This window comes from Dromaius novaehollandiae, chromosome 22 (genome assembly GCF_036370855.1).
Source record: "Dromaius novaehollandiae isolate bDroNov1 chromosome 22, bDroNov1.hap1, whole genome shotgun sequence".
Lineage (NCBI taxonomy): Eukaryota > Metazoa > Chordata > Aves > Casuariiformes > Dromaiidae > Dromaius > Dromaius novaehollandiae.
In genome coordinates this window covers 5,834,243-5,862,208 of record NC_088119.1, presented here as the reverse complement: position 1 = coordinate 5,862,208, position 27,966 = coordinate 5,834,243, and the positions used below count along the sequence as shown (strand labels likewise).

The following is a 27,966-nucleotide window of genomic DNA, read 5'->3' as shown; positions in this document are numbered from 1 at the left end:
AGGGGGGCTGCGCGCATGCGCCCCGCGCCCCCCTCCCCGACGGGGGGCAGCGGCCGGCTGAGCCCGCCGCGGCGGCGCGCGTGGGCGGCCGAGGGGAGGCTGCGGGGGCCCCGCCGGGACCATGCGCTGGAGCCGCGGGGGGCGGCGGCGGCGGTGGCGTGAGTGAGGGGGGCGGGAGCCCGCGCGCCGGCAGCGACCCTCGCGGCTGCTCTGAGGGGGGAGGGGGGGAGCAGCGCGAGGGAAACTTCCCGCGCGAGCCCGGGGCCGAGCGGCCGTTGGGGGGGGGGGGCGGGGATCCTGAGGGGACCGAGCGGCCGTTGGGGGGGGGGGAGGGGGCGGGGAGCCTGAGGGGACCAAGCGGCCGTTGGGCCGGGGGGAGGGGGCGGGGAGCCTGAGGGGACCAAGCGGCCGTTGGGCCGGGTGGGGGCGGCGGCTGAGGGGAGCTGGGGGGGGGCCTGAGGGGACCGGACGGCTGAGGGGAGCTGGGGGGGGACCTGAGGGGACCGGACGGCTGAGGGGAGCTGGGGGGGGGGGCTGAGGGGACCGAGCGGCCGTTGGGCCGGGTGGGGGCGGCGGCTGAGGGGAGCTGGGGGGGGGGCCTGAGGGGACCGGACGGCTGAGGGGAGCTGGGGGGGGGGGCTGAGGGGACCGAGCGGCCGTTGGGCCGCGGAGAGGCGGGGGCCACCCGGCAGCCGCCAAGGCCCCGCGCTGGCGGCCGGTCCTGCCTCCGACGAGCGTCCCCGTGCGCTGGCGGCTGCGGACGGACGGCGGCGGTGGGGGGGGATGTGCTGAGCCCGAGCCGCGGGGCGGCCGTGCCCGCGCATCGCCGCCGCCGTCTTTGTCCCTCCGAAGTTCCCCGGCGGGGCGCAGCCCGCCCTGTGGCCGCCGCCGCGTGCGAGGCAGCCGGGCGGCCGCGACGGGCTCTCGCCGGCGTCGGAGACGGCCCCGGGGCACAGCTGGGTCGCTGGCGGTTGCTTTTAGTGACGGGTCTTTCTAGTGTGTTCTTTCGAAATGAAGAAATAAAAGACCTATTTCCAGCTTTCTGGCATTAGAAACATGCTGTGTGCTGGTAGTACAAACTGCTGGGTTTTTACTGCTTCCAATACTCCAGTTTGCTGCTTCATACGGTGCAGGTGCTAGTTCCAAGTAACAGGTATTTTTTCTTTTTTAAGAAACACTGCCTCTCTGAGCATCGATGAGTAAAAGCAATGTAGTTAGCTTTGCGAAGGGCTGCAGTGCCATTTCGCTTCCTCGGCTTGGCAGGATGGTGCTTGGCAGATCCCAGCGCTTGACTCGGTCCGTGAGCGTTCAGTCCGCGGTTAAAGACACTGTTGTATCACCAAAACGAGGTTAGAAATCAGGAGCTCGTTATGATCTTTGTGCAGATAAAAGCTTATACTGCTGTTGATGTGCTGAGTTAACCCTCCGTCAAGCAAACTTCGGCTACGGCGGTGCCGTTTGACGCTTCGGCGTGCTGGATCTGAAGATGCAGAGTGCAAGGAGAAACGTTCTGCCCCCCTGTCAGCTCATGGGAGTTTTGTTATGAAAGTTTTGGCTTCTGTTAGGCCTCACTTTGGTTTTAAAATTTCACAAGGATAATGTATGTATAGTTACTTCTAGTGGCCTTTTTTATCTGATTCTCTTTTGTACTGGGAAAGATTCTGGCTTTTGCTGGCTGTTGAGACCTTGCTTCCTAGGGAAGCGCTAATTCTGTGCCATGGTCACATTGATTACAGCTAGGAGATGGTGCATATAGGTTTAATTAGGACATGTATGTACTATATGGATGCTTGAGCGGCAATTAGTAACACTGGAATCTGCTTTTGTTTATCATTTAGCCAGTATTTAGAAATGAGGGGGAAAACAAAAACCATGCATTTGACAGTTGATTATTCTTGTTCTCTGTATTTCTGTGTTTCTGCACACTGTGAGTAGAGGAGAACCAGCAGAAAAAATTTCTCTTCCTTTGGGTCAGAAATCTATTTCACCCTGATGTTCAGTGAATCAACTGTGTGAATCAGGTTACCGAAATCCACCTTTCCTTTATTGAGATCATTTAGAAGAGGAAAGCCATTGTTTTGTACTGAGATTTGTGTTTAAAGAAATGAAAGATGCTCTTCTCCTTATTTTTGATTCTTTCTAAGAATATGTTAAAGTTATGCTTATGTTTTCCTGGGGGAACAAATAAGCTCCAATATGCTATATGTAACTAGATATGTAAGATTGTTTTTAAAGAAAATTAATGTACAGATTTACATGTAACTCGAGCATTCCTTATTCTTTCCATATGACTGCAAACAGCTGGAAGTTCTGTATGTGCAAAAATCCTAAAATTAACTTCAGCTTTTTTGCAGCCCTCTACAAGAAAGAGGGGAGGATACGTGTTCCTCCCCCTGTGTCGCTCTCCTGACTGAAACAGATGTCAAGGGGTTGACAGTGGGTGGGGTGAGCTGTTACATATTTTCTCTGTCTGACGAATGCGCAGGCTGCATAGCATCAGTCGTTCTCCACTTGCTGGTCGGTGGCAAAAGCTCATAACTAGATGGTCTTGGTGTTTCAAGCCAGGGTAGGGTGCTCTGAACGCAGTGATAACCTGATACCCACGGTTCGGGAGCCAGCTTTGATCCTTTTTATGGCCAGAAGTTTCCTACCATGTCTGTAGCTGAGAAGAAGGCAAGGTAAGGAAATTACAGGGCTCAGAGCAAAAGTTCAGGTGAACTGGAGCTGGTTGATGGTGCATTGAGGCTGGGCGCAGTGGTTACATGCTGTGGCTGAATGTTATATCGAGTTTGGAGATCTGTCTTGGAAATATTTCTACAATTTCTTGTAAAGTTGATCCTTTTGCAGTGTTTTTCTCTTTTGAACAGCTGTAACTTGACTGTCACATTTTCTGAATTGAAATGGCAAAGGATGGGGCAAAATAAAAGGATGAACTTATTTTGATAAGTTTTGGCAGGTATATTTGAAGGCTTGTGTTGATTAAAACTAAACTTATTTTGCAAGACCATCTCACTTTTTTTCAACCGTACTGAAAACGTGTTCAGTAAATATTTGTTACAGCTTCTTCTGTTTATCACCTAGCTTGCCTCATCCTTGCTGTGGCTTTTTAAAATCAGCTTTATCATATTTCAAATCAGTTTAAATTTTGAGAAGTTATTAATAAAACCTTAATGACTGGCTGTGCGCTTAATAAAGTGACTACCTTTAAAACTTCTTAAGGCTAAAATTGCAAGTTCTATTGTACTATCACTGATGCAGTAAAGCTTGAATTATTGGTAATAGAAAACATTTTAATTTAAAAAACTGGAAGTAAGTATTTTTTTTTTAAAATGGTGCAGCAACATAAAGGTTTTTGTTAAAAAGCTAGTTAAAGGTTGGAATGCATGATTATAAAAGGGAAATTGTTGCAAAGCATCTGTTTCCTAGATGGATTCCATAGGTACCCCTTCTTAACCTCTCATTAGTGAATATTTTTGTCCGTTATTTGGAAGAAAAATCCATGTTATCCTGGTTAACATGCAGGTGATGCAAAGATTGGTAAATAACTGAAAAATCGGGGTCGCAGACTGAGAGCGCTATGGCTTACTTTGAGCAAGTTAGAGAAGAGCCAAGAAAGGATCGGAAAACATGCTTGCCCTGAAGAATTCCAGCAGCCCCGTCTGTCTCTTAGCAGAGGGAAGGTTAAAAGAAGACTTGATAACGGTTTATAGGTGCGTTTGCGGGGAAAATAAATGTGGTGACAGAATGGTCTCCAATCTAGCAAAGGCATAGAGAACTTGTGCTCAGAAGGTAAAAGTTAGATGAGTTTAGACCAGCTTTAACGACTTAGCAGAGGCTTTAGTATGTACTTTACACTTTTAAATTTTAGACACTGTTTTTTCTAAAGAATTTTCTGTGGTAAATGATAATTTATTTGGGAATTGTGCTGCATAGGTGAAACACTACCTTAAAGGTTTCTTCTGGCCTTAATCTGTATGGTTTTGTATCTGATGAGGGCAAGATTCAAGGGCGCAGTTCTTAAATTGTGAAATCTAGTTGTTGGTGAAAAGTTTATGTTGAGTGTTGACGTACATAGTTGTTGACTTAGTAATTTTTTTTCCAACCACCAGCAACTTCTCTAAATCCAAAAAACCCAAAGTCTTCTCTAAACAGTGCTTTTCGCCATTTGATGCAAGCAAGGGATGAGATTCAGAACGCAGCTTGTAGTACCTGAAACTATACCGAGGTGTAATTTAGACGCTTAAGACCAACAAAGCAATGTGGAAAGACTTTATCAGGAGCCGCTCAATCCTGAGAGTGTCTACATTGTGGTGGGTAGATAGTGAAGTTCCTGAGACTCCTGTGCTGCTGGTAGGGGAGCTGGTGCCAGTTGGTGCTCAAAATACATCTACTGCTGCTTTTTGACTAAGCAGCAATGCTGGAGAACAAGGACTTGTTATAACGCATTATGTTTTCAATTAAAAGCTTCTAAGGCAAAATGGGGTAAATTGGAAAAGGAGAAACCCAGGCAGATTGTGCTCATCAGCTGAATTTTGATGAATGATTTTGAATCCGCCTGCCAGTGTTCCTCTCTTGTGGTCGTTTGTACCTGCTGTGGCTGCAGGTGTGGCTGTGTAACGCTTTCTCCTCTCTAATCAACCAGCGGTGGAGTTTTTGTTAATACCATGCTTTGTCTGTCATCTTGCAAAACCCAGATGTCACAGAAGCTGAATCCTCGCAGTGACTTCACGAGCTCCTTCAGCGTGGTCTTACTCATGCTTTGAGGAGGTTTAGGGCATCTGTATCCCGAGTCCATTAAAAGCCACTGCAGTCACAGTTCAAAACCGTGGGATGGATTGTGACTCACTTTTGTTTGAGTGCCAGATACTGAAAGTGCCCCTCCAAGACTGGGAAGCTCAAGTTTGGTTGTTTTCTCAGCTTGAAGGAATTAATGTCTCAGCTTTGACTTCCCAGGAGCTTAAGTGCTGCACTATGGAGTAGTGACGGGTGCTGAGCCATCCTCTGCTGCTCCTCTTGAAGCCGAGCTAGTGCAGAGCCATGGTGGAAAAATCACAAATCCACAGAGGCTGTAGCTTCACTGCTAGCACTGAGCCAGGAAGAGGGAGGCAATTTTGTGGCTCTTTCCTAATGCTGCTTCCAGTTTTCACTATCTTTTTTTCAACCCTTGACAACCTGAAGCGAGTTCTGGCCGGTACCTCATTTGTGCTTTAGCCTTATTGCTCAGACAGGTTTTTGTGAGTGGTGGCAGAAGCTTAGACAATAGTAACGATCATTAAATAGTTTAAGAGGGGCAGCACTGGTGATGGGTGGATAATGGACCCTTTTGTTGTCTGCACTATTGTGTGGGGATCTGTGAGGGTACACGCTGCTTTGATGGAAGGTATTTCTTCCCCTATGATTTTCAGCTTTTGTTTTTCATGCGGTCATTCAGCAAAGTCTCTTTGTGCCCCAGATTGTTGCAGAATCTAGTTAATGGGAAGGAAATCATTCCTGTGAAAAATGTTTCACTAATGTTTCCCGCTTACTTTTTTCCAATATTGATGCTTGCTCTAGTCTTAACCCTGCTACTCCATGTCCCTTCCTAGCATCCCTGCGTGGGGCGCATGGAGAATCCCTGAATTACAAAAGCGCTTTTGAGAGCGGGTCCCTGGACCACAGCCCTGCAGCCACTTGAGGGTGACTGTATCGCGTCCTCTTTTCAGGGAGACGGCCCTTTTTGTTACACTTTGTGAATGAATATGTTATTGCAAAAACCCACGTAATTATCAGCCTTTCCAGCTGCTCTTTGTACTTCCTCCGATCAGCAGGAGTGGAATTCCTCCGTCCTGTACTCATACCCTGCAATAATCCTGCGTATTTGCTTTGGGCTGAAGTTGTTAATAATGATAGGATTGTATGAATTCAGATTTCACTTACCGTGTTCGATACTGCTTGCTTTTTAAATGCTGCATCTGAGGAAACCTTACTTTCTAAATGTCTAAATTATGTATTTACTGGCCAAGCTTTGTAACATTTTTGGTAGGCTGTTTGCTTTCCATTAGAAGCCACAAAAATGAATTAATCCTTAAAATGCTCCTAGGAGGGGGAAAAGGCATTTAGATTCCCTTTTCAGAGCTCCTTTTACAACAGATATGAATCATTGTCGTTGTTTGGATAGTAGCACGCAGCTTTTTTTCCGAATCGTGAACTGTCAAGAAAATCTGGTCGGGATTTTAAAACCTTGTTTTTCTTTTATGCAGGATCAAGAGTTAGGGTAAAAGTTCACGGATGCGTTATGAATTAAATTGGCATGCTGGTATGTGTGCTTCGGCAAAGATAGAAGATGATAGTCTGATGACGTTACTAGGTATTTCCTGGGTAACGCATATTTCTGAAGGAATGTTAAGTGAGCAATGAAAATTTTGGAGATGTTCTACAGAGAACAGTAAATCTTGTAGCAAAAATAGCTCATTTTTCTGCAAATGTGGAGGGCTTAGTTCAATACGTAAATATTGGACGCTAGGCTAATAATTTCTTAATGATTGCATTTCAGGGAAAATCCCAGAGATTTAAGTAACAACATGAGTTACAGGGCTTTCTTGCTCTATAAATAAAAAGCTATATTTGGAAAACCGAATGGTGTATTTATGGACAAAACTGTATTAAGGGAAATGTGATGGAAAATTTGAGTCAGATGAGCTGATGTATGAGGCATTTCCCTATGGAGTCATTGGGCTGAAAAATGTTTTATATGCTTAAACTTGAACAGATGCTTCAAAACACGCACGCACACACACACACACGCATGTTTTCCCCCTCCCCCAAATTTAATATTAGCCCTTCTGTTCATACCACTGTGATTTAATTTATAGACAGGTCTGTTTTAGTCTCTGTTTTCCAGGGATTTCAGTGTATTTCCAGATCATCCAGGTACTTAAGCCCATACCTAACTGTAAATATGCAAACAGCCCAGTTATTAGCAGGATTTCTTTCGTGCTTTAAATTAGGCATGTGCTTAAATAACTCACTGAACTGGGATTTACGTTTTTACGGGTGAGCAAAGAATTTCTCCCAATTACCTTTCTTAGATGAAAATCGTTGAAGTCAGCAGGGTTTTTTGCCTAAATAAGGGCATGGTATCAGCTTTCAGCTCGTACAGATATTAGTTCCACCTTTTTAGTTACACATTTGTCAGAAAATAGAATTATGATTGTATATGCCTGGCCTTGTTTAAAATATTGTGGAAGAATTAAAAGAAGACATACAGTCTAGTTCACCAGCAAATCCTGCCTACCATCCTTCTCAGGGTGAACGTCACATTTGGCGGTGCCGGAGAGGGAGATGACAACTGTGCGTTATTATTTTCCTTTGAGCACTCTTTGCTGTGTTCTGCTCGGCCATTAATCCGCTTTCCTGGGTTGGTTTTATTCACCTTTTAGGTACCCATGCATGGCGCCTCTTCGCTTTAAAAACCAAAAATCCCCAAAGCCCTTCCTAAAAAAAAAAAAAGAAAGAAAAGAAAAAAAAAAAGAAAAAAAAAAAAGGCAATGCACTATGATTTTTTTTTTCCAATTGAGCAAAATGTAGGAATGGGAAAAGTTACTTCTGGATTTAAAAATAAGGATAGAAGTGCTTCTGGAGTGCATGGCACGCAGGATAACCGATGATGCCTTGGGACGTAAAGGTCATGCTGACTTTTGCTTGCGGTGACGTTCAAGACTTGGATGCTCATGAATGATGCAGCTATGCCAAATGCACGTATAACTAATCATCGTTTATAGAGCTGTGTGTTCTCTTGTGTGGCATGTACGCTTAAAATAGGAGAGGGCCTGGAAGGGTAATTGTATTTCTTGGGCATATAGATGTTTTTGCATTTGTTACCTTAAGGATGAGTTTCCGACTCCTCCTTAACTCCTGGAGGTCGTACTCTGGTAAGCGTTCAGTGACACAGCTTACAAGTAATGCTGTAAAATCTAGGGGCATCAGGTTAAAAAAAAAAAAAAAGCATTTGTGGATGGTAGATGCACATCTGGCTGGCCCTGGTGTTACTTTTTTTTTAATGGGGTAAAATTATGATGATTAAGATTCTTATATACAGAATATATGTGTTTTATGGGTAAGCTGTCCTGTGTGCAAAGTCATGTCTTGATTTTTACTGGAAAACATCTGATTTTTCACTGCAAACGTTTTTTAGGTATTTAAGAAATGACTAAACTTTAATTAAAGCAGACATTCGATAACAAGAGTTCCTTAACTGACATTCAAATATATAGTTAAACTTTTTAAGAAGAGAAGCATTTTCAGAGGAAACTGTGATTCCTGGGTTATATATATTAAAAAGAAATTGAAGCGTTTGAAAAAATACGAAGGGATCTTCACTATAGGCGCATGGGAAGGATCTTCCTCATTCCCTGGTTCAAATAGTCTTTGTTTCTACTGTACTGTTCAGTTGAAATCTCCACCTCTGTGGCAATATTGAGCTTGATTTACATTCCTCAGCCTGGTCTTACTCTCTTTGCAATCAGTGGCAAAGCCCTTATTGATTTGGGTGTCTGCAAAATCCATTTCCCTGGAGTATTGTGCTGCAGACATATTGGCCGAAATAAATCACTGCTGCACCTCAAAAGCAGGGGGAAGCGTGAGGTCTGGCCAATCTATATAAATACCAATCCGTTGTAACTTGCCAGCTATTAATAGCCTGCAGTACCAGGTTTTTATTTTTTTTATTTTTTAGCCTCTGCTAGTGTCTTTCTTTTGGCCGATGGATTACTACATCTCTTACCCCCGCTCAGCTTTACAGCACTTCACTGCAGACAGTGGTTTCTCTTTCCTTTAGAACATCCTTACTGGATCCTTCTGTTTCTGATGCTGGTCAAAAGTGGAAGCTAAAGGAAAAACAGAGGAGAAGCATGTTGGAAACTTCTCCCACCGGGAGACATGCCCCTAGTGTGAAGAACGGTCGCTTTTGTTAATTTTTAAGGGCGAGTGAATGATCAGCTGCTTTCCCTTTCCAGGCTACTCAAGACTTTATAGTTCTCTATCCTTTTTGCCCCCTCAGACATCTTTTTTTCCACTGTTCTTCATTGAACAGCCAGTCCATACCTTTGGTGGATCTCGTTGCCCTTCTCTGAAGCTGCTCCCGTCCTGCTCTGTTGGGGATGGCGAGAGCGCCCAGAGCCGCGTGCGAGATGCAGGCAACCCGCGGCCTCCCGCAGCGGCACGACAGTACGCTCTGTCAGTGCTCGCTTCCTTTCCCGACATCCATAAAATTGTATTTGCTTTCTGGAACATGCTGAGCTGCACCGATGCTTTCATAGAACAGCCTGTCAGCCCAAGATGTCATGCCTGCCTGGAAAGGGCATCTCAGGGCACATCATTTTTAGTGTGAAATTGGATTTTTAAAATTTTTTTTGGTGTATGCATCACTTTGTCTACATGGAATTTCATCTGCCGCTTTATTAGCAGGTCTTGGTGTCATAAGGTCCTTCTGCAGCTCGTCGTAGTCGCTTACCTTCCTCGCCTTGAATATCACCATCAGCATCCTTAGTCACTTGCTGCTCACATCACTGTGTTCTAGTTTACTCATAAATAATACGCGGGTCCTAGCATGTGTCCTCTGACCTCCCTCCACGGCTGGAACTGACTGTTTACTCCTACTCTTTGTTTATTATCTTTCACCCAGTTACTCATCCATGAAAGGACCGTCCCTTTTCCAGTATAGCTTTAGTTTCCTTATATGAAGCCTTTGATGAGAGTGTCCCACAAGTCTTGAAAATCCAAGTAGTGTATGTTACCTTTTGTAAGGTTGTATTGACTTTTTTCCCCCAGTGAATCATAATTATACAGATATAGCAGATGTATCAGTTATCCCCTAATTCTAGTCTGTATTATAGTGTTGCCTAATTTGTTCCATATGAATGTCAGGTTTGGAGGCCTGCAGTTTTCCAGGATCATCTTTGGAGCCCTTGTGTTAAAGATTTGGCATCAGACTTGCTGCCCTGCGGTTCTCAAGTATCAAGGCAATTTTAAGGAAAGCTCTAGCCTTAAAAACTCTTTGATGGATACCATCCAGTCCTGGCATTGTGTTGCTCTTCAGTTTGGCTCTTTATTCTGTAACCTCTTCTGTGGTCATTTCAGTATGAGACAGATTTTCCCATAGCATCCCCGAAGGAAGGGGCCTTGGCAAAGGAGTTGGATCTATCTCTACTACCGTGAATACATATGTAAAGAATTTGGTTAATTTTTCTGGTGTGGCATTGTCCTTTCTCTTTTAGTAGCCCTAAGGAATGAAGCTTTTGCTGGTGGTGGCTTTCAATAGGGAGGTTCCCTCAAGGTACAGCTAGGCTATCTGAAGCAGTAGCATAGAGTAATGGCGAATCCATCAAATAGTCAGTGTTCCTTGTTAGGAATTACTTTACTTTGCAGCTAATATCCCTTTTCTTTGAGTGAGTGAGGAGATGCGCTACCGCAGATGCTTAAGTACCCGTTGTGTTAAGAATATTTTCGTAAGCAAGCCTACTCGTGTTTCTATTAGAAAACAGTTGGACCACATGTACGTACCAATGATTTAACCCTTCAGAGTACTGGCAAAGCAATTACTAGCATAGGTTAATAGATCTTTGAGTATGCACTAGAAAAAATAGTAAAGCTGTATCTACATTTATCACTGAAGCTTTTTAATGTGTTAACTCTCTTTTTCTCTCTACTTCATAAGGTCCTCCGAAGATTTTATTCTTGTAAGGCAAATGAGAAATTACATGGATCGCAACTTCACAGTATAGTCTTGGCCAGACATGGGAGCAGACCAGCTCGTGGAGGCCTCTAGTTGTTCAGAAGGAGATTTTCTCGTTGCTACAGGTTCTGTTTTTAAGTGCTCTGTTTTCTTTGTTGCTTTTTTATAGTTAAAGTAACGAAAATAAGTTTTCAGAAACGTAGGTGTTCTGGATTATTCTGGGTAAGATCTCACTTGTAAAGCCAAACTTTTAACTTGGCCAGTGCTTTGTAATACTGTTTACACTGCCCACTTTGTGACAGTGGTTGAACAATAAATCTGGATTTTTCTGTAGTTTTGCTAAATGGCAGTTATCTGTTGTACTCAAGTTGGAGTTCAAGGAGAATGCACACAACGCAACCAAAAATTCACTCAGTGACTAGCAAGGCTGTGTTAGGATGTGACCACTCACCTAAAATCTTGAAAGCCTGGAAATAAGAAATAGGGGGAAGTTTAGCATTGTCACATTGCCTGCAGTTCTGTCAGTAATATTTTTTGCAATGCATTTTTTCCAGCAGTACCCAAAGCAGCATGTATCGTAGCCTCATCGAGTCTGCGCTCTTAATATCAAGCTTTTCCTTATGCTTTTGTATCGCCAGGTCACATGCTTGACTTCTGCGGTCTCCATTCATTTGGGAGCCTGATGTGCATTAAAGGTGCTGATAATTTTCATAATCCTTGTTAATAATAAGGCTGGCAAAATACATGGCAGTGTAAAGCAGTCAGCTGAGAAAAATTTAACTGCCTGCTACTCTGTGCTTGGTTAAGTGCGTCTTTCTGTGTGGCGTGAGGCATGGTGGGAACAGGCCTTCTGTCTTCCTCTCATAAAATGAGTTATTTGCAGCTATTTTCAGAAAATTAGTTGGTATGCGTGTTCTCCCAGCGTATAGCTGATATGATTGTAATTGCTGCGTGAGGAACAGTGTAGAGAGCACAATCAGTACTTCAGATTCCTTCCCAAAGGAGAGAAAAGCTTCCAAGTCTTTCAGAAAATGGTAATTCTGGGTTTCTTATTTCACTATAGCAAATAATTTTTTTCCAACAAAGAACTAAAAATAATTCACGTAGTAAAATTAGATCTGTATTTATATTCTGTATTTCTTTTGCAAAATAGAGCTGTTAAAATTAAACTGTGACCTGAGTAAAATCTTAATTACAAGGCAGCAGCCTGCTCTGACTTACTACATTCCTTTTCGCAAAACAAATTGTATGAAAACTGATTTACTGAAACAAACTCTTCAATTGATTTCTTATGTTTAGTTGCGCTTACAAGGAAGGTGAAGCTGCAGGCCAGTATTTGGCAGGAGAAATAGTCTGCTTGACCAGCTTGTGTTTTTGCTGTTCTTACTCTGGTGAACCGCTTCTCTTTCCACACGGCACTTTGCAGAGAGCATCTATGCTTGTGCGTTCTGTGCGTGGAGTCTGCGCTGCGCTCGGCCATATGTCTGCTGGATACAGTCTCGTTATAGAAAATGCTATTGATGGTCTGGTAAGGCACCGGGATTCTCTGAGTGTAGGTATTGCCAACGTGATCCTGATAAATTGCTGTGGTGTACAGATAATTTAAAATAGCTCAGCAAGAGGGCCGTCTTGCTTAGCTAACTGCTTACAGTTAGCACCTTCCTGAGTTGAGTATGTTCTGCCTAAGGAGGCTTAAAGTCATGTAAGGTAATAGAGGTCTGGAAAGCTTCCTTGTCCTCCATCTCGGCAAGTGGAAAATCTAGACTAGATTTAGCAGAGCTATTCTAAGTGTTGGGCATCTTGTTAAGCAGTCATGGTAGGAAGGATTTAGGATATATAGTCCCAAAAGGTCCTTTTCTGCATTCAGAAAATTCTTCCTTTTCTCTAAAAATTAATCACAAAGCTTCTGTTTAAGAAACTATTATATGAAATTGAATGCTACAGTTGTAGGGAGAGGTGGCATCTCTTACTATACCAGCTGGCAGAGTGGGAAGGGAAAGTCTTCTGAATTTAGATTACAGTGAAACAGCTGCCATTCTTAAATGTTGCTTTTGCAGAATTGAGGATGTTGTGGCAGACCGTGTCATGGTATGGAGTATCTGTTTTATTGACATCATTTGTATTAATTTGTTTTCAGGCTTAGCTATGAAACAAAGACTCTCATAGTTTCTCTTGACTGTCATAATATGGTGGTAGGTGAATTAGGTGTTCATACCAATTTGATCGTCTCCAGTTCAGTTGACTGTAAAGAGCCTTTTGACTTACAGGAGCAGACAGAATTGCTCTCTTTCGGCTTCTTTCTTTTTTCCTGAAATGGCTGTGAGAATGATATTTGGGTCAGCTGCCTCAAGTGTGTGGTTTTCTCCTGACACTCATCCCTGTGAGCACATAGGAGGAGCCCCGTGGGGAAACACTGTGGTGCTGTTGGCTGCAGTGGAATCGGGAGTAGTTAAGGGTATTGCAGTTATTCAACTCCGTTAATCATGTCAAGACAGGGAAATGTCTCTAATGCCTGACTGAAATGGTATGTGAGTGAAGATGGGCTTGCACAGACTTGACTGTAAGAGAGATGGAGTGACCCTGGGAAGTGCAGCAGGACCTCTGGCGCGTTGCTCTCTCCAACAGCATGTGCCCGTTGGTATACAGAAGGCTTTACTGCGTACCGTTACTTGTGGGTTCCTTACTTTGGACTGGAGACCTTCCTTCTTGGCCTTGCTGAGAGAACATGATTTTTCCTTTCTGCTCTTACCAGTGTTCTGGATGTCAGTGCAAAAGTCACTGTCCTTAGGTCCATCAAGGGCCATACAGAAATTTTAGGTAGGGTGTTATAGCCTGAATAGCTTCCTGATTGCATATGCTGCTCTGGTTCGCTTGGGCTTCACTCTTTCCTCCACTCCTGAGCGTTGGACCTGCCTATACAAGTGCCGTTGCAGAGCTTGAAGCAGGATGCTGTCCTGTGGGTTCTTGCCCTCTGCTCTTTGCCAGCCTGCAGACGTGTCCCAAATCTGCAGGATTAGTGGGCAGGTGTGTATGGTAACCCCCCCCCCCGCCCCCCATCCTGCTCTCTGTCCCTTCTCTGTCATTTTGGAGTTCTGCTGTTGGTCACTTAGTACCTAGCTTTTGTAATTGTCTCCATTGTGTTGTTTTTCCACCTGTCACTCTTCCATTGCCCATATTTGTTGATGTTAAAATAACTACTGAGAATACAGATGCAATAATCTACAGTATAATGTTCTTAAAATTTCAGTAATGTATTGTTTACATATCACGCTGCTGGTAAAAATGCTCAGAGCATCTTGTGGGTGACTGTGCACAGCATCCCTCCTGTCTTTGCTCTGCATTCATACTCTTCTGGGCAGTCATCCTGCACTACGAAGGGGAAAGATTTCAGGTCGCGGTATAACCTTCCCATGCGTTTCATTTCCCTGTAGTACATCCCCTCTCATTACCTTGATTCTTACGGGAAAAACTGCTTTGCTCTCTGCTCTTGTTCCAGATGCTCTCCAGTGGTATCCAGCGAAAGGACGAGAGGCGGTGGGCACAGATTGAAATACAGGAAGGTCAATTTAAATATAAGAAAAAAGGGTGGTCACACATTGGAACAGGTTGCTAGAGAGGCCATGGTGTCTCCATCTTTGGAGATGCTCAAAACTCAACTGGATATGGTCTTGAGCAACCTGCTTCGTTGACCCTGCTCTGAGCCGGGGGGCTGGACTAGCTGATCTCCAGAGGTCCCGTCCAACCTCAACGATTCTGTGGATGGCTACTCGGCAAACTTCTCAGAAACGTGTCTTTGATGGCTAGTGGGGTATGCCGATATTTGCAAACGTTGCTCAGGAGTCTGCCCTGTACCTTTGTCAGAATAGTAGGTTGAAAACGGAAGCTGGAATTTGTATTTTAATCTACCAACTGGTGGAGTATTGTAAATTCTTTAGGCTAATGCCTTATTGGTACAAGGGAACCTAGGGGCTAAGCATGTTAAAAATAAAACATTGAAGTAAGTTGCTGCTGCTTGCAAAGGAGCTAACATATCATCAGACTTGTCAGGCATTCAGTGCACTTGATCTCTCAAGTACATTGGCAAGCAGTAATGCACAGAGTTTGGACTGTGGTTTACTAATCCTGAGCTAAAGAGCGGCTGGTATCTTATTAAATGGATAGCTGACTGGCGGATGAGTGGTGGCTATGTATGATCACCTCATGGGAAAGCCTGCAGAATGCGGGTGGTGTGTAACGGCAGGAACTGACAGCTCCCAGTAAGGAATATTTTGTGGACCTGAAGCCGTCCTGAGGCCAGGCTCACCTGTTAAGATAGCCATTTCTGTTAAGAGGAGCAGTCTTTCTTGGGGATACTCTCCTGGTCTTTGCTTGGATTTTGTAAGGGTCTAGGTAGCAGACCCTTGCCACGTTGTTTGCAGCCAGCCTGGACTGGCAGTCTGAGAGTTCAGGTTTTGCTTAAACGCTTGGTCTTGATTTTACAACAGAAGTTTTGGATGTTTTCTCTACTACGATTTGAGCTGCAGATTCAACCTTTCTGTAAAGAGTTGCCCTTTGCTCCTGTAATTCCTTGTTTTCAATGTCCAACTGAATTACACAGGGAAACACTGTTCCTGGCTCCTCTGTAGTGGAGAGCACCCAGCAGGGTTGAGGCCGGGTGCAGTGCTGAGCCCAGGTTGGTAAGTTATGCTGGACTTGCGCCAGCTCTGTGTGAGGCCCGTTCATATAGGAGCTAGTCAAACCCATCTGGGCTTAGTGGGGTTAAATTACACTGTGGCAAAGTCCTTTGAAGTGGTGTGAGGCTCTAGAAAAGAGATATCCTTCAGGCAAGAATGTTACTGAGGTCTTGGGCCAAGTCAGCTCTGCAGTGTACCAGTTCATTTCTTGTTTTATTCCTGAAGCCACATGCCACGTTGAAGGGAGAGGGGGTTACTCATGCAGCAGGTTTCAAGAGCTCCTGTTACTGTGCTGGTAGGAGCCAAATTTTGGGCTCAGTGCCGTGTCTGACTGTGGCTTACTGCCTTGAGGATCAAGTGTTTCATTGCAAAGACTGTCAAATAATGCGCATCTCATCTTGTAATCTGCTGAGCAATTTATTATCCCTGTTATTACATTTCCCATCACCAGAATACAAATATCATTTGGGGCTTGCTTTTGAAGTGTGTTGATGCCTGAAATCTGCAGGACAGATCTAAAGAGCGACTTGATCAGACTTGCTGAGCATCTGGCAACTCTGTCATGGGTTGCTACAGACGTGCCACATTTGGGAGCTCGCTATTCCAGGCTGTTTGCAGCTGATGCACCTCATTCCTACCAATCTGAAAGGATAATGAATGCTGAGCCTGTATGAAGGGATAAAGGCTGACCTGGACCCAAGAAAAGGACTCTGAAAACTTCTTGAGAGAATACAGGCTCTACAGGCCATTTTTGATGGGCTTCCAGTCTCAAGTGAAGTTGAGCTAGTCGTCTTTTATGCCCCCACGCTGGAGGGACGGGGAGCACGAGTGGCCCCGATGGATGCCGCTGGTTGAAAGTCTCTGACCTCTTATGCTCTGAGGTGTGTGCCCTGGCAATGATGCTTTTTGAAGGCTCGTGGTTGCTGCAGGTGAAGTAAATGCTAGTTTTGGACAGCATGAAACATGTAACAATTTCATTTGAATTGTGTCACTGCAGGGGGACGTTGCTAGAATTGTCACTTTGCTTTCCACGTTAGCATTACCTAGAGGGCACTCTAAGGCTATCAGAGGTTCGTTTCTTATCTGCAAATTCCAGTTTATCTTTACGCTGAATGCTTGGGTGAATATATGTATGTTGATTTTCAAAAACAGACGTATTTGACATCTTTATTTTTTTGACAGCACAAGAATCTTTTTATATCTCTACCTCTTACCCATATTTTCGTATTCTATTTATATCCAACATAAGATCTGCGGTCTCAACACGGGGCTTTTTAGAGTCAAGGGAATTGGATCTGGGGGATCCGCAGATCCTTGTTAAAATGCCCAGGGTTTGAAGGCCCAGTTGAGGAATTGTGTCCAGATAGACATAGATGCGGTGGCTTTTCCTAGATTCTTCTCCGCTTTCTGCTTGCCACATGAGACTTACAAGATAGACTGAGTACTTCCAGTTATTTGAGGAAGCGTTCTGTTTTTTTCTCCAAAAAGTGCCAGCCTTCTCACTCCCAAATATTATACAATATGGATAAATATTATTCAGTACAGTTTTTATATTTCCATCTGCACAGTGCTGTACACATTTCTTAAAAATACAGGAATAAAGTAAGCGATGTTTGAACCCATTTCTTTCACAAGCGATGGAAGCACAGCAGTAATGAAGTGTCTTCTCCTAGTCGTCTGTCACCCCAGAAAATCCCTGCGTCCTTCACCTTGCATAATTTAGGAGGACTTGGCACTGGAAATGCAGATCACATTGGAAACGTATTAGCCGAGATGTGGGGGTATGCTCGTGTCTTGCCGGTGCTGGGTTTGACTATGACTAACTTGTTTCCATCAGGAATAGAAGTCTTGTTCATTTTTCAAGTTAAAGAGGAGCCCCCGTGCTTCTTCACCCATAACTGTAAATTATGCGAACATTTACATTTAAATGTAAATGAGATTTGAATGAATAATGCTAATAATTCATTCATCCTAATTCAAATCCTATTTTAATTAGCCTGTGGGCCCAATTTCACTTTCATGCAGCATGAAACCTCTTTTGAATATCAACAAAATTACGATGCATTTATTCTGGAATTTTTTTTCTGCTCAGCATGTATCTTTTTTTAAACTGCTTGAAAACTAAACAAAATGTGTGTATCATTAATGCATTAATCAAATTTACTTAGGATGACATGGTAGGATATGTTTAAAAAAAAAAAAAACACTTCTCTAAATGTCTTCCCCTTAATGATTGCCTTTTGACTACAAAATCTCTCTTTCCCTAGGTATACTGTTAAGGCTAACCTTTTCCAAGGAAAGCTTGGTACTAGTGTCCTGCTGAAATTCGGTTTGATCTGACAGCTTCAGTTGCTCCCCTCTGGGAGTTGCATCTTATGGCTGGAAGCAGCACTCCGGAGTACGCCTGTGGTGTATTTGAAACATATTCGAGGCAAAACTCACTCGTGATCCGAAGTCCGAGCTCAGATGTGGACTTAGGCCAGGCAAGCGTGTCTCTAACTAGGAGGAAGGTGAGCTGGGTTGGGAAAGGTGGATTTGCTGCCTGCCTTTGCAGCACTGTTGTTCAGGCAGGGTTGAGGAGTCAGTTGCACAGTCCTTCCAACAAAAGGCCTAATCCTGTACATTGAAAAGGCACTGGGGATTAGATAGGCTGAAATGAGACTCTCCTTAAAACAGCTGCTGCATGCTGCACCAAAGTATAGATACCCTCCATCTCAGGGGTGGAAGGTATCTCAGGGAGCGCAGACAACTCCCTGGTTCAAGGCACCTGTGTTCTCCCAGTCCCACTGTTCATCCCTGCTGCACCTTGATCATCTCATTCGAAAAGAGGATTTTAAGGCGGCTGGTGTGAATTGCTCCTCAGAGGTGCTTTTCTTTCTTCCATAATTGGAGGGAGGCTGTTACGATTAGATTAAAAAGCTGAGGCTGGATGGAATTAATCCCGTGTTTAAATTCATATTCAAAATCACACATGGGTTGGATGGGGGAAGCTCACACATGAGGGTCTGTTCACTGTACGTGTCTCTATTTGAACAATATAGATAAAATAGAAGGATTCCTGCAGTGAATCTGTTTACCCCAAACTGACTTTTTTTCCATGTGCCTCCTGCAAATTATTCTTTGTTCTTTGCGGACGTCAGTGTCTGCTGAGAGCTGGTTTGCTCAACTTTGATTCACAAGAGCCAGCTTGCTGTCAGAGATGAGTGTCACGCTATTTGCATCATATATCCTGTCTAGTCTGAGGAGCCGGCTCTGCCATAAGTGGCATTATGAACTTATGACAAATACAAGGAATGAAAGTCTTTCTCAAATGCACTTTCTGGCATGACTTAAATTAGATGAAATTGCTGACATTTTGCTTTTTTCAGATACATGTCAGTGTCCATAGACTTTTGTTTCAAGCGATGGAAAGTTATCGAGTTAAATGTTCCCAGAACAACGTATCTGGGGAAATATTAAGTGTACGTTAGGTGAAGGTTACTGCAGTTTGTCTGGATCCTGCAGTACACACGTCGTAAAGGCAGAAACATGCTCACTCTAACCTTGGGTGGTCTCGTGAGATCACTGAAGGATATCACCATTTTAAGCACCCTCATTCTGCTTGCAACTTTTTACTCAAACACTACTTTTAATTTGGGTGGGCTGAAAATTTCCATTGGAATCAAGATTTCATCACAGGTCACTTCACTGAACCAAAATGTTTCCTTAAAAACAGAGGTGCCAGAAATTATTTGGCAGATTCTCCCGTATTTGTGTTAGTAGCTCTGCTTCCGACTAAAACTAAATTTAAAATAAATAATGTTTTCTTGTGAAGCGAAAACGGTGCTTTTTGGGAAGCTCAAATCTTGCTAGTGAGAACTCCCCGGTCAACGGTAAGTCTTGGGTATTAAACACGCGGCTGGTGAGAGTGCGGTCTTCCACATCCAAAGCCAGTGAATAATCTAAATGTAAAAGTCTGCGTTGTCGATGCCTATGCATAAGTTTGTCACAGTCTTCATTTATATACTCGGTGCAATTTGGGATGCGATTTCCCTTTCCTAAAGCAAGCTCTGAAATGGGCCAGATGCATTGTGCCCTCAAGTGGCTGTTTGCTGTGCTTAGCTCCTACCTACGCTGCAGCCAGCTGAGCGAGGTGAAGTGTACCCACCGTCCCTCCTGGGATATTCATGTTTGCAACACAGCAAGATAAGACTTCCAAAAAAAAAAAAAGTGATTATAAACCAGCAGTTGTGTCCCACAGGTAGAAAAAGCACCTTGGAAGGGCTGACAGTTGCCTCAAAAGAATTTGCCAAGTGTCGAGTTAGTAGTTTGTCTAAATCCAAAGACTCAATTTCCTCTCTCGTATTGCAAACTGCTCTGATTTAAAACTTCTCTTCTGTGTTAGGAACTGCTGATGAATAAACATTGACATTATCTGAAAATTTAAAGGCCAGTTCCTGCTGTTATTCCAGATTTACACCAGCAAAAGCCTGTTTAATTCATTTTGAATTTACTCAGTAGTTTACTTATAAAAAAACAATTTGGCCTTAACATTTTTAGTGAGTAAAAATTAACCCCTTTTTAGCCCCCACTTGTTTTTTGTCTGATTGATCAACTAAACCACATCAGTAGCAACACATATGTCATATTATGCGTTCTTGTTCAGCAACTAGATTTTCAAGGCATCTTGGTTTGAATCTAGGTGTTGTGACAACCCCATAATCCCTAGTTCTGGATGTGATTTTCACTCGAGTTTTCTTTTAGCAAATCAAAGATGTTTTTAAAGCTCACAGGTTATCCCTAACCTTGTCCTACTGCCAGTTTTGAATCCCAATCCAAGGTAGTCGTTGGAAAATGCCCGAGATACGGGTGTCTGAAATACTGTCTCATCTAGCTCTAAGGCTGAACGTGAGGTTGCAAAGCTGTAGTTCGGTACCTCTCTGAAACCGGAGTTCAGAACCTGAAACCACTTTCTGCGGTAAGGTACTACACTGGAACCAGAATCTTTTGCTTTTTTTTTTTTCTTTTTTTCCGTTAAAAGAACAGCTCAGTCCTAATCCTTGGACTGGTTGCATGCTCAGCTGACAGACACAAGATTAAGTGACTCGCTGGTAATCCTTCCTTTTCTACCCATGTTTCCCAGCTAAATAAATTGAACTCTCTAAATCTCTCACTTTTAGGCTTCTCCTCTGCTCTTCACATGGTTTTGAGAATAACGTATTCAATCTCTGGTGCTTAAACGACTCTTGAAGGATGCAGGCAGAGGCACTGTACGCTGTCTTGCTAGCAAGGAGGTAAGATCACCCTCCTTGTTCCTGTTTGTTATGCAGCCCAGGATTGCAGTAACCATTTTTGGTACATCACCTGCTCTTGTTGAAATGCTGATCCACTAGGACCCTAACGCCCTTTGCTGTTAACCGATATCTAGCGTAACTGCTCTCTTATTTAAAAAGTGATCGTCCTTGTTTTCTTTCTATGGGTATCTTTGCATTAAGCTATGTTAAAGCATTGTTTCGGTGGACTAGGACACTAATGCAATCCATGTTTTTCCGCATCGCTGATATTCTCCTGTTTATTTGTCAGTCTGCAAACTTCTGTGCCTGTGCAGATTTTGTCAGCAGCCGTTTTCTGTTTAGGTCTGGATCACAGAGGAAAATATAGACTAGTTGCCAGGCCTGTTTCTGGTCTTTGTAGAGCTGACTGTAATCACAAACAATTCATCTTGACCCTAACGTGGGAATCATTTTTCAAGACTTTTCTGTTACCTTTAGTGTACTTAATGTGTGCTTTTCTATCATTATATCACACTATTTTTCCCTCATGCTGTCATGGAGTACTAAATCAGATGTCTTGCACTGCCTAGACTTATTACGTCTGTGCTGTTGCCTTTATCAATGAAGCATTTAATTTCACCAGAAAGGAATTACATTCATATCCTTAAAGTCGGCATTGATTACATCCCCTCAAATTTCATTATTTTGCCTGCAAATAGCTCTGTAGTTATGAGGAAAAGGTTGAATAGCTGTAAATACTAGTTTTCTTCCAGCCATCTGGAATTTCCTTAGTTTAAGAGTGAATTACTTAAGATCACAGGTCCAGAGGTGTGTTCTGTCCAGCCCTGGTTTTAGGACCTTTGAACAAATGTTATGTAGGCCTTCTGATTTTAAAATCTCTATTACTAATAGATGTTTAACATCATTAGCGAGACTGACAGATACTTTATTCTCGGCTGCTGTAGGAACATCAAACGGTTCTTCCTGTTCTCAGCATTGCACCAGTTTTACTATTTAGAGCTTATGCTCAGCCTATGTCGCTGCTGGAGTTTTTTGTTTGTTATACTATGTAGTATTGCCAGCCATGAGTTCCTACTGATAATATTTCTTTTTCTACTTTTATGACAACAAATTTATATTGCTTGATATCTAACATCTATCTTTTAACATTTTAGACAACTCTTTAGCTAGGTTTTCCTTCCACTTTCTCAACAACACTACAAGAATAAGCATGTACTAAGGTCTTTTCTTCCCTCCGAAAGGGACTGTTCGCCTCCCTAAGGGACTGAACCAAAATCCAGAGAAAGAATAGTTTGAGCATCAAGTTTAGATGTTCGTTAGGTCGCATCCTGTCTCTGGCCTAGATTTGCAGGATGGCACTGCACGAGTCACTATCTGTATCAGGTTTCCCTGTCTTTAAGACAAAGATAATACAGGCTGCCTGCCTCTTTGGCTTTGACCAGGTGATTTGTTTCCATCCTAAGACAGCTGGCATTGCCCTCTGGAGATAATTACTCTCTCTGTTGGCTAAAGGAGAGGCTGAGATTGCTAGCTCAGAATTGAACAATGCTTGGCCACCTCCATGTGGTTAAGACCAATCTTACTGCTGGTGGTGGGATGCGTAGCCAACAGTGCCCATGAGATTTCACAGGAACTGAGCTTTCAGATCCACTATACTTTGAAGATTTCAGCCTAAAGTTTAAATGCTTTTAGTAACATTTGAAATACAGGGCGGCCACATCTCTGTCTTCTGCTTAGAAGTAGCTTTGGGAGCAGGTTTTGTTTGTGGAAATGGCAGTTAACCTTTTTCTTTTTCTTTTATAGTGGATTTCTCAAAAACATCCAGAAGAGACCTAGAATCCTCAAGCAAATTCTGGCTGCTGGAGGCTCCCGATAACAGGTGATACTGTAAAAATGGCCTTGTGAAGGTTGTAAAATTTTTCAAGAACTTTCTAAGTCTCTTGATTGAATGCTTTCAGTATTTAGATTAAAGCTGATAAACTCTAAATATTTGAGTTTTTTGTTTGTTTGTTTTTAAGATAAAATTATTTGACCACCATGAGTTGGAGTTTTTTGACCCGCCTGTTAGAGGAGATCCACAATCACTCAACCTTTGTTGGCAAAATCTGGCTGACAGTGCTGATTGTATTTCGGATTGTCCTAACTGCTGTGGGAGGAGAATCCATTTACTATGATGAACAAAGCAAGTTTGTGTGCAACACGGAGCAGCCTGGCTGTGAGAATGTTTGTTACGATGCTTTTGCGCCTCTTTCACATGTGAGATTTTGGGTGTTTCAGATCATTCTTGTAGCCACTCCATCTGTGATGTATTTAGGCTACGCAATTCATAAAATTGCCCGGATGGTGGAACACAGCGAAGCTGACAGAAGAATCAGAAGCAAAAGTTTCTCGATGCGCTGGAAACAACACCGTGGCTTAGAGGAAGCCGAGGAGGATCATGAGGAAGACCCGATGATGTACCCAGAAATAGAGCTGGAAAGTGAGCGGGAGAACAAAGAGCAGCAGGCCCCTGCCAAAGCTAAGCATGATGGCAGGCGGCGGATTCGTGAAGATGGACTCATGAAAATTTATGTGCTGCAGCTTCTTGCAAGGACTACGTTTGAAATTGGTTTTCTTGTGGGTCAGTATTTTTTGTACGGTTTTGAGGTCAGCCCCGTATTTGTGTGTAGTCGGAAGCCGTGCCCGCACAAGATAGATTGTTTTATTTCAAGGCCAACCGAAAAGACCATTTTCCTACTAATAATGTATGGTGTGAGCTGTCTGTGTTTGCTTTTGAATGTTTGGGAGATGCTCCATTTGGGATTTGGCACAATCCGGGACACGTTAAACAACAAAAGAAGAGAGCTGGAAGACTCTGGTACCTATAACTACCCTTTTACTTGGAACACACCATCTGCTCCTCCTGGCTATAACATTGCGGTCAAGCCGGATCAAATCCAGTATACTGAATTGTCCAATGCCAAAATGGCCTACAAACAGAACAAAGCCAATATAGCTCAGGAACAGCAGTATGGAAGCAATGAAGAGAACATTCCAGCCGACCTTGAAAATCTGCAGAGGGAAATTAAAGTGGCTCAGGAACGCCTGGACCTTGCGATCCAGGCTTATAACAACCAAAACAATCCCAGCAGTTCCAGAGAGAAGAAGTCCAAAGCAGGCTCAAACAAAAGCAGTGCCAGTAGCAAATCAGGAGACGGGAAGAACTCTGTCTGGATTTGATGTTGGTTGAGTTTAAATATTGTGTTTTTCTCCTCGTTTATCATAACCAGCAACCCCTTGAATAATTGCTTCTACTGAGTAAATATTTGGCTCTGCTTATTTTCAGGGATACCATTGGCTAGCGATCCAGGCTCTCAGAAAGTGTTTATACACATATTCTAGCATTACAGAACTTTATTCTTCTGTCTTCCAAGTCAGGAGACAAATAAGTATATTTAAATCATTCTCTTTGAACGGTTTATGCTGTATGTACAGTATTATAGTACATTTATTATGCACAACTTTTGTATTTGTACACTGGATCTCTGAACTTACACTTTTTTATATTAATGAAGAGAGAACGGTAGGTAGCTGTTAGCATTTTGTTAGTTTTATTACTGTGGTCTGCAGGTTCATTGTTTTTTGTTTTGTTTTGTTTTGTTTTAAATGTAAAACTTTCTATGCTGCATTTCAAAAGTGCCTCGAACACACCACGGAAGATTCTTTGGCTATCACTTAGCAGCAGAGCAGTGAAAGATTCGGAGGATATCTGTTAATGGTGCTGCTGATTGTACTTTTACAAAAATGATGTGCTACTTAAAAACAGAAGAGTCATACTATGATTAATATGTGCTACAGTTCTTTTTAACCTATGGAAAATTACTTACGGAAAAATGCATATGTATTAAATGCTTGTGTTCAGAGCAAGATTGCTGCCATAGCGCAGAGTGGGGTCAGACCTCCCTGCAAGCTTTATTCAACAGGAGGGAGGAGAAACTTGATCTCCTGTAAAATATTCAAAAAAAGTAAACAGAAATTTACTGTATTCAGTAATTCCACATATTTATGTAATATCTATGGAAACATATGTTTTAGAGGTCTGTTATTATATAACACCCCACCCCTGAGGGCATTAAATTGTTACAATACCTTTTGGATAACAAATTTCTGTCTTTTCGAAGTAATCTGGTTAGATGGAGTCATGGTAATTTTTTTTCCCATGCTTTACATTCAAGGAGTAACCTTCCTCCCCCCCCCCCGCACCCAGCACACACGCATGCTGTCTACAAGAGTTTTTACAAAGCAGTTGCTGAATATAAATGATAATGCCTTATTCCAACCCCTCTTCCTTCCATTATGTCCGAGGAATTAAGTTCAGACAGAGCAATATGTATAATTTAGATTTCTGCTTGAGAGACCAGTCAGATTTGGCATTCTGTGGTCTTGGCATTAAACTTGAATTTATAATTAGAAAAAGGCAAACGCGGTATTTACTGCCTTTGGCGGTGTCTTTTTGGCAAGGATGAGCATTAATGTTTGAGAGATGCTGATAAATCTGTATGCTTTTTTTGCTACTATTTATAATGTAGTCAGGAGCTTGCTCTGTTTTCTCTTTTGTTAGGTTTTAGCCCATTTCATATATGGGGAGGGGGTGGTTTCAAGCGGGAGGGGAACTGTCGTGTTTCGAGGCTACCTCAGTCTTTACTGCCCTTGTTACAGTCTGCTCAGGAGCAGGACTGAGACGTAAGGCTACGTAGAAGAGCGCATGTAAACCCGTTCTCCAGCTCTGTTCTGCAGAGCATCTAAGTGGAGGCTTTACGTTAAATTTAAGGAGATATGAGTTACCCCATGGAAACTGCAAGCACGTGCTCACATCCCTTTGCTTTACCCAAGCATTTGCTGAAAACAGAGGTTTTGCTGAATTGTTTTCATGGTCTGTTTTCACTTTGGGACCCCAGACAGTCTTGAGTGTCCAAGCGTAGTTGTGTTTTGGAAGCAAACTTGCTCCTTCTTCTGCCAGTACTGTCTGCCCCTTATTCTGGGAAAGGAGCAACCTCACAATTTCACACGTGACAGCTTTGGGATGGTCTTTTTCTCTTAACTGATAAAAATACTAAGTATGTAGCCAGCTCTGAAAGCTTAAGTGGACTCGCAGGCTGAGACAGCTAGCCGGTGGGATGAGCGTTGTGGGGTGAGAGAGTTTAGTGGTGTTCCCTTAGTTAAACAGGAGGATGAAGAGAAGTACACTGCCTGGGGACGGGCAGAGAGGCTTTGCCTGTGGAAAGATGCGAGTGTGCGGGAGAAGCTGGGTGAAAAACATGTTGTCTGAAAGTACTAGAGAAAGACATTTGGAGCCTGGAGATAAACACTGATGCATGGCTACAATGCGCTCATTATCCCCAAACACTGCGGCTCAGTTGTTCTTTTCAGCTTCCCAAAAGGGTTGTGTTGCTTTTAACCCCATGAGATGATTCTGAATGCCCTTTAATCAGCCGAATTGCAAGAAGTTAGAATTCTTCTCCCCTTGCTGCTGTCTTCACAAACTGTATCAGTGCAGCACTTTCTTGTTAATAGCTTAAATTACCTTTGCAATCAGTTCATCGCAGCTGCTTCACCTGCTATTTGTATTAGCCCTTTCCTGATTAATAATCTAAACCATTACCTGCATAAAACTATGTCTCAGGTCAGCCCTGTGAGCTTTTGTCCAGACTGGTAAATAATTCCATTAGTGACCAGAGTATTTAGGATATTCCACTCCCAGTGCCAAATTCACTCCAAAAAAGTAATGGGACTGTTTTTGTTATCATTTTAATTGTGTAAAAAGGTGCACATTTTCTTTGAAACTGAGTGTGTATTATTAGTAGCGGATGTCTGTTAAAGCCCTAAATGTTCATGTCTGTGACTGTATTCAATTTCAAAGTATTGGGCTTGATTTTTTTTTTCCTTTTGAAGAAGTGATACATGCATTACTTTAAAATGCTCTCCTGCTTTGGCTTAAATTTAGGCCATTCTGAAATAAACATTCAGAACAGACTTTTTAAAAAAAAAATTGAACGTAACTTGTATTTGTGTTGTCATTCTCTGGTTTTGGATGCAGTTTGGAAGAATATCTATTAAATCCAGTGGATTACTGAAAAATCCACTCTGAATGAGATGGCTTGTTTTCCAGCAATAGAATATGCGCTGAATATGTGAGTGGGGGAGAGGGATATTTAATGATTTGTCTTACACAACAACTTGGAATTTTTATATATTTGACCTTGTTTACTCTAATAAAGAGTTAGTTAGAAATCGACTGTGCTGTTTTGCATGTGAATTGCTCTTCCGTGACAAGAACGATTGCATTAAAAAAAGAGAAATCCAAACTTTGGGAGTCAGACCTTGACAAGGGTACCACTCATCAGAACATTTTATTACTGAAATCTGCATTTATGCATATGAATGAGCATGCTGATATTGTCCAGTGAACTGTGCCGCATTAGCTGGCCTAATTTAGCTGCGATTTTCGAAGGAACATAAGGGAGCTGGCTGCCCAGCTCCTTTTAAAAATTGCAGCTGAATGGCTGTCTGTTTTGCAGCCACAAAAGATGGCTTTTGTCTGTGTCCCATGCTTTCCCCTCATTTAAAATTTTGCTTCAAAAATGGAAGTATGCGTAAGGAGGCATTAACTGGTTTGCCATGTCACGCAGCTCTGAGAAAGCCAAAAGTAAAATGGGCTTGGTGGGAAGAAGTTCGAATGAAAGGCTGTTTGTCCTTAGCAGTGTCTATATAGACCTCTCCCCTCTGTCTCAAAGAGGAAAAACCCAACGCTATAGGCAAGGACTGTATTGCTTCTGGCTGCAGAGTATGTTTTGTTCTGAACCCCTGCTCTGACCGCAATAGCAGAATTCGTAGTTATCTTTAAGCATGTGGTTATCTCGGCATGAGTCAATGCGACCAGCTACAGGCATCCAGTTAAGCATGTGCTTAAGTGTTTTAAAGTGTAGAACCCTTCATTTGGCAACAAATTTGCAGGCAGAAATTCTGAAATGCTTCAGGCATTTTAACCCTAACTGAAAAAGGGAATGGTTGCAGCATCCTTTGCTTGTGAAATCTGTTTGCTGGGAAATCATCTATTAGAGACTGTTGTGTGATGGCTGCGTTTGATCTTGTGATCAAAAACCGGGAAAATCGGGAGGTCTAAACCTGGATCTTAGGCAGTCGCCCCAGGCTTGTTTCAGTTGCCGTTTGAGATGTCCTGGGGTGTTTTGCGTGGCCTCCGGCTGCTGCTCCAAAAGGACACATCTTCCAAAGGTCTCGTGTCACATTTGCTAGCCCTGTGCAGGTGCCT

The 27,966-nt window shown here is 43.0% G+C and overlaps 1 protein-coding gene across 10 annotated transcripts; it reads left to right on the top strand.

The window, feature by feature from the left end:
• Positions 1–26,931, top strand: GJC1 (gap junction protein gamma 1). 10 transcript variants are annotated; one of them, XM_064524432.1, is made up of 6 exons: positions 15,836–16,265; positions 16,382–16,454; positions 17,652–17,894; positions 20,544–20,657; positions 22,461–22,536; positions 22,676–26,931. In XM_064524432.1, the coding sequence occupies exon 6, from the start codon at positions 22,695–22,697 to the stop codon at positions 23,874–23,876; it is 1,182 nt and encodes a 393-aa protein (XP_064380502.1). In that variant the 5' UTR covers positions 15,836–16,265; positions 16,382–16,454; positions 17,652–17,894; positions 20,544–20,657; positions 22,461–22,536; positions 22,676–22,694; the 3' UTR covers positions 23,877–26,931. The 10 variants fall into 10 exon arrangements, with proteins under 10 accessions (XP_064380503.1, XP_025963662.2, XP_064380500.1 ...); XM_064524433.1 differs by lacking the exons at positions 15,836–16,265; positions 16,382–16,454 and adding an exon at positions 1–158; XM_026107877.2 differs by lacking the exons at positions 15,836–16,265; positions 16,382–16,454 and adding an exon at positions 883–1,349.
• The last annotated feature ends 1,035 nt before the right edge of the window (positions 26,932–27,966 follow it).

Bases quoted from the DNA above. Each gene is read 5' to 3' on its own strand.
- GJC1 (XM_064524433.1), top strand. From the start codon at position 22,695: ATGAGTTGGAGTTTTTTGACCCGCCTGTTAGAGGAGATCCACAATCAC.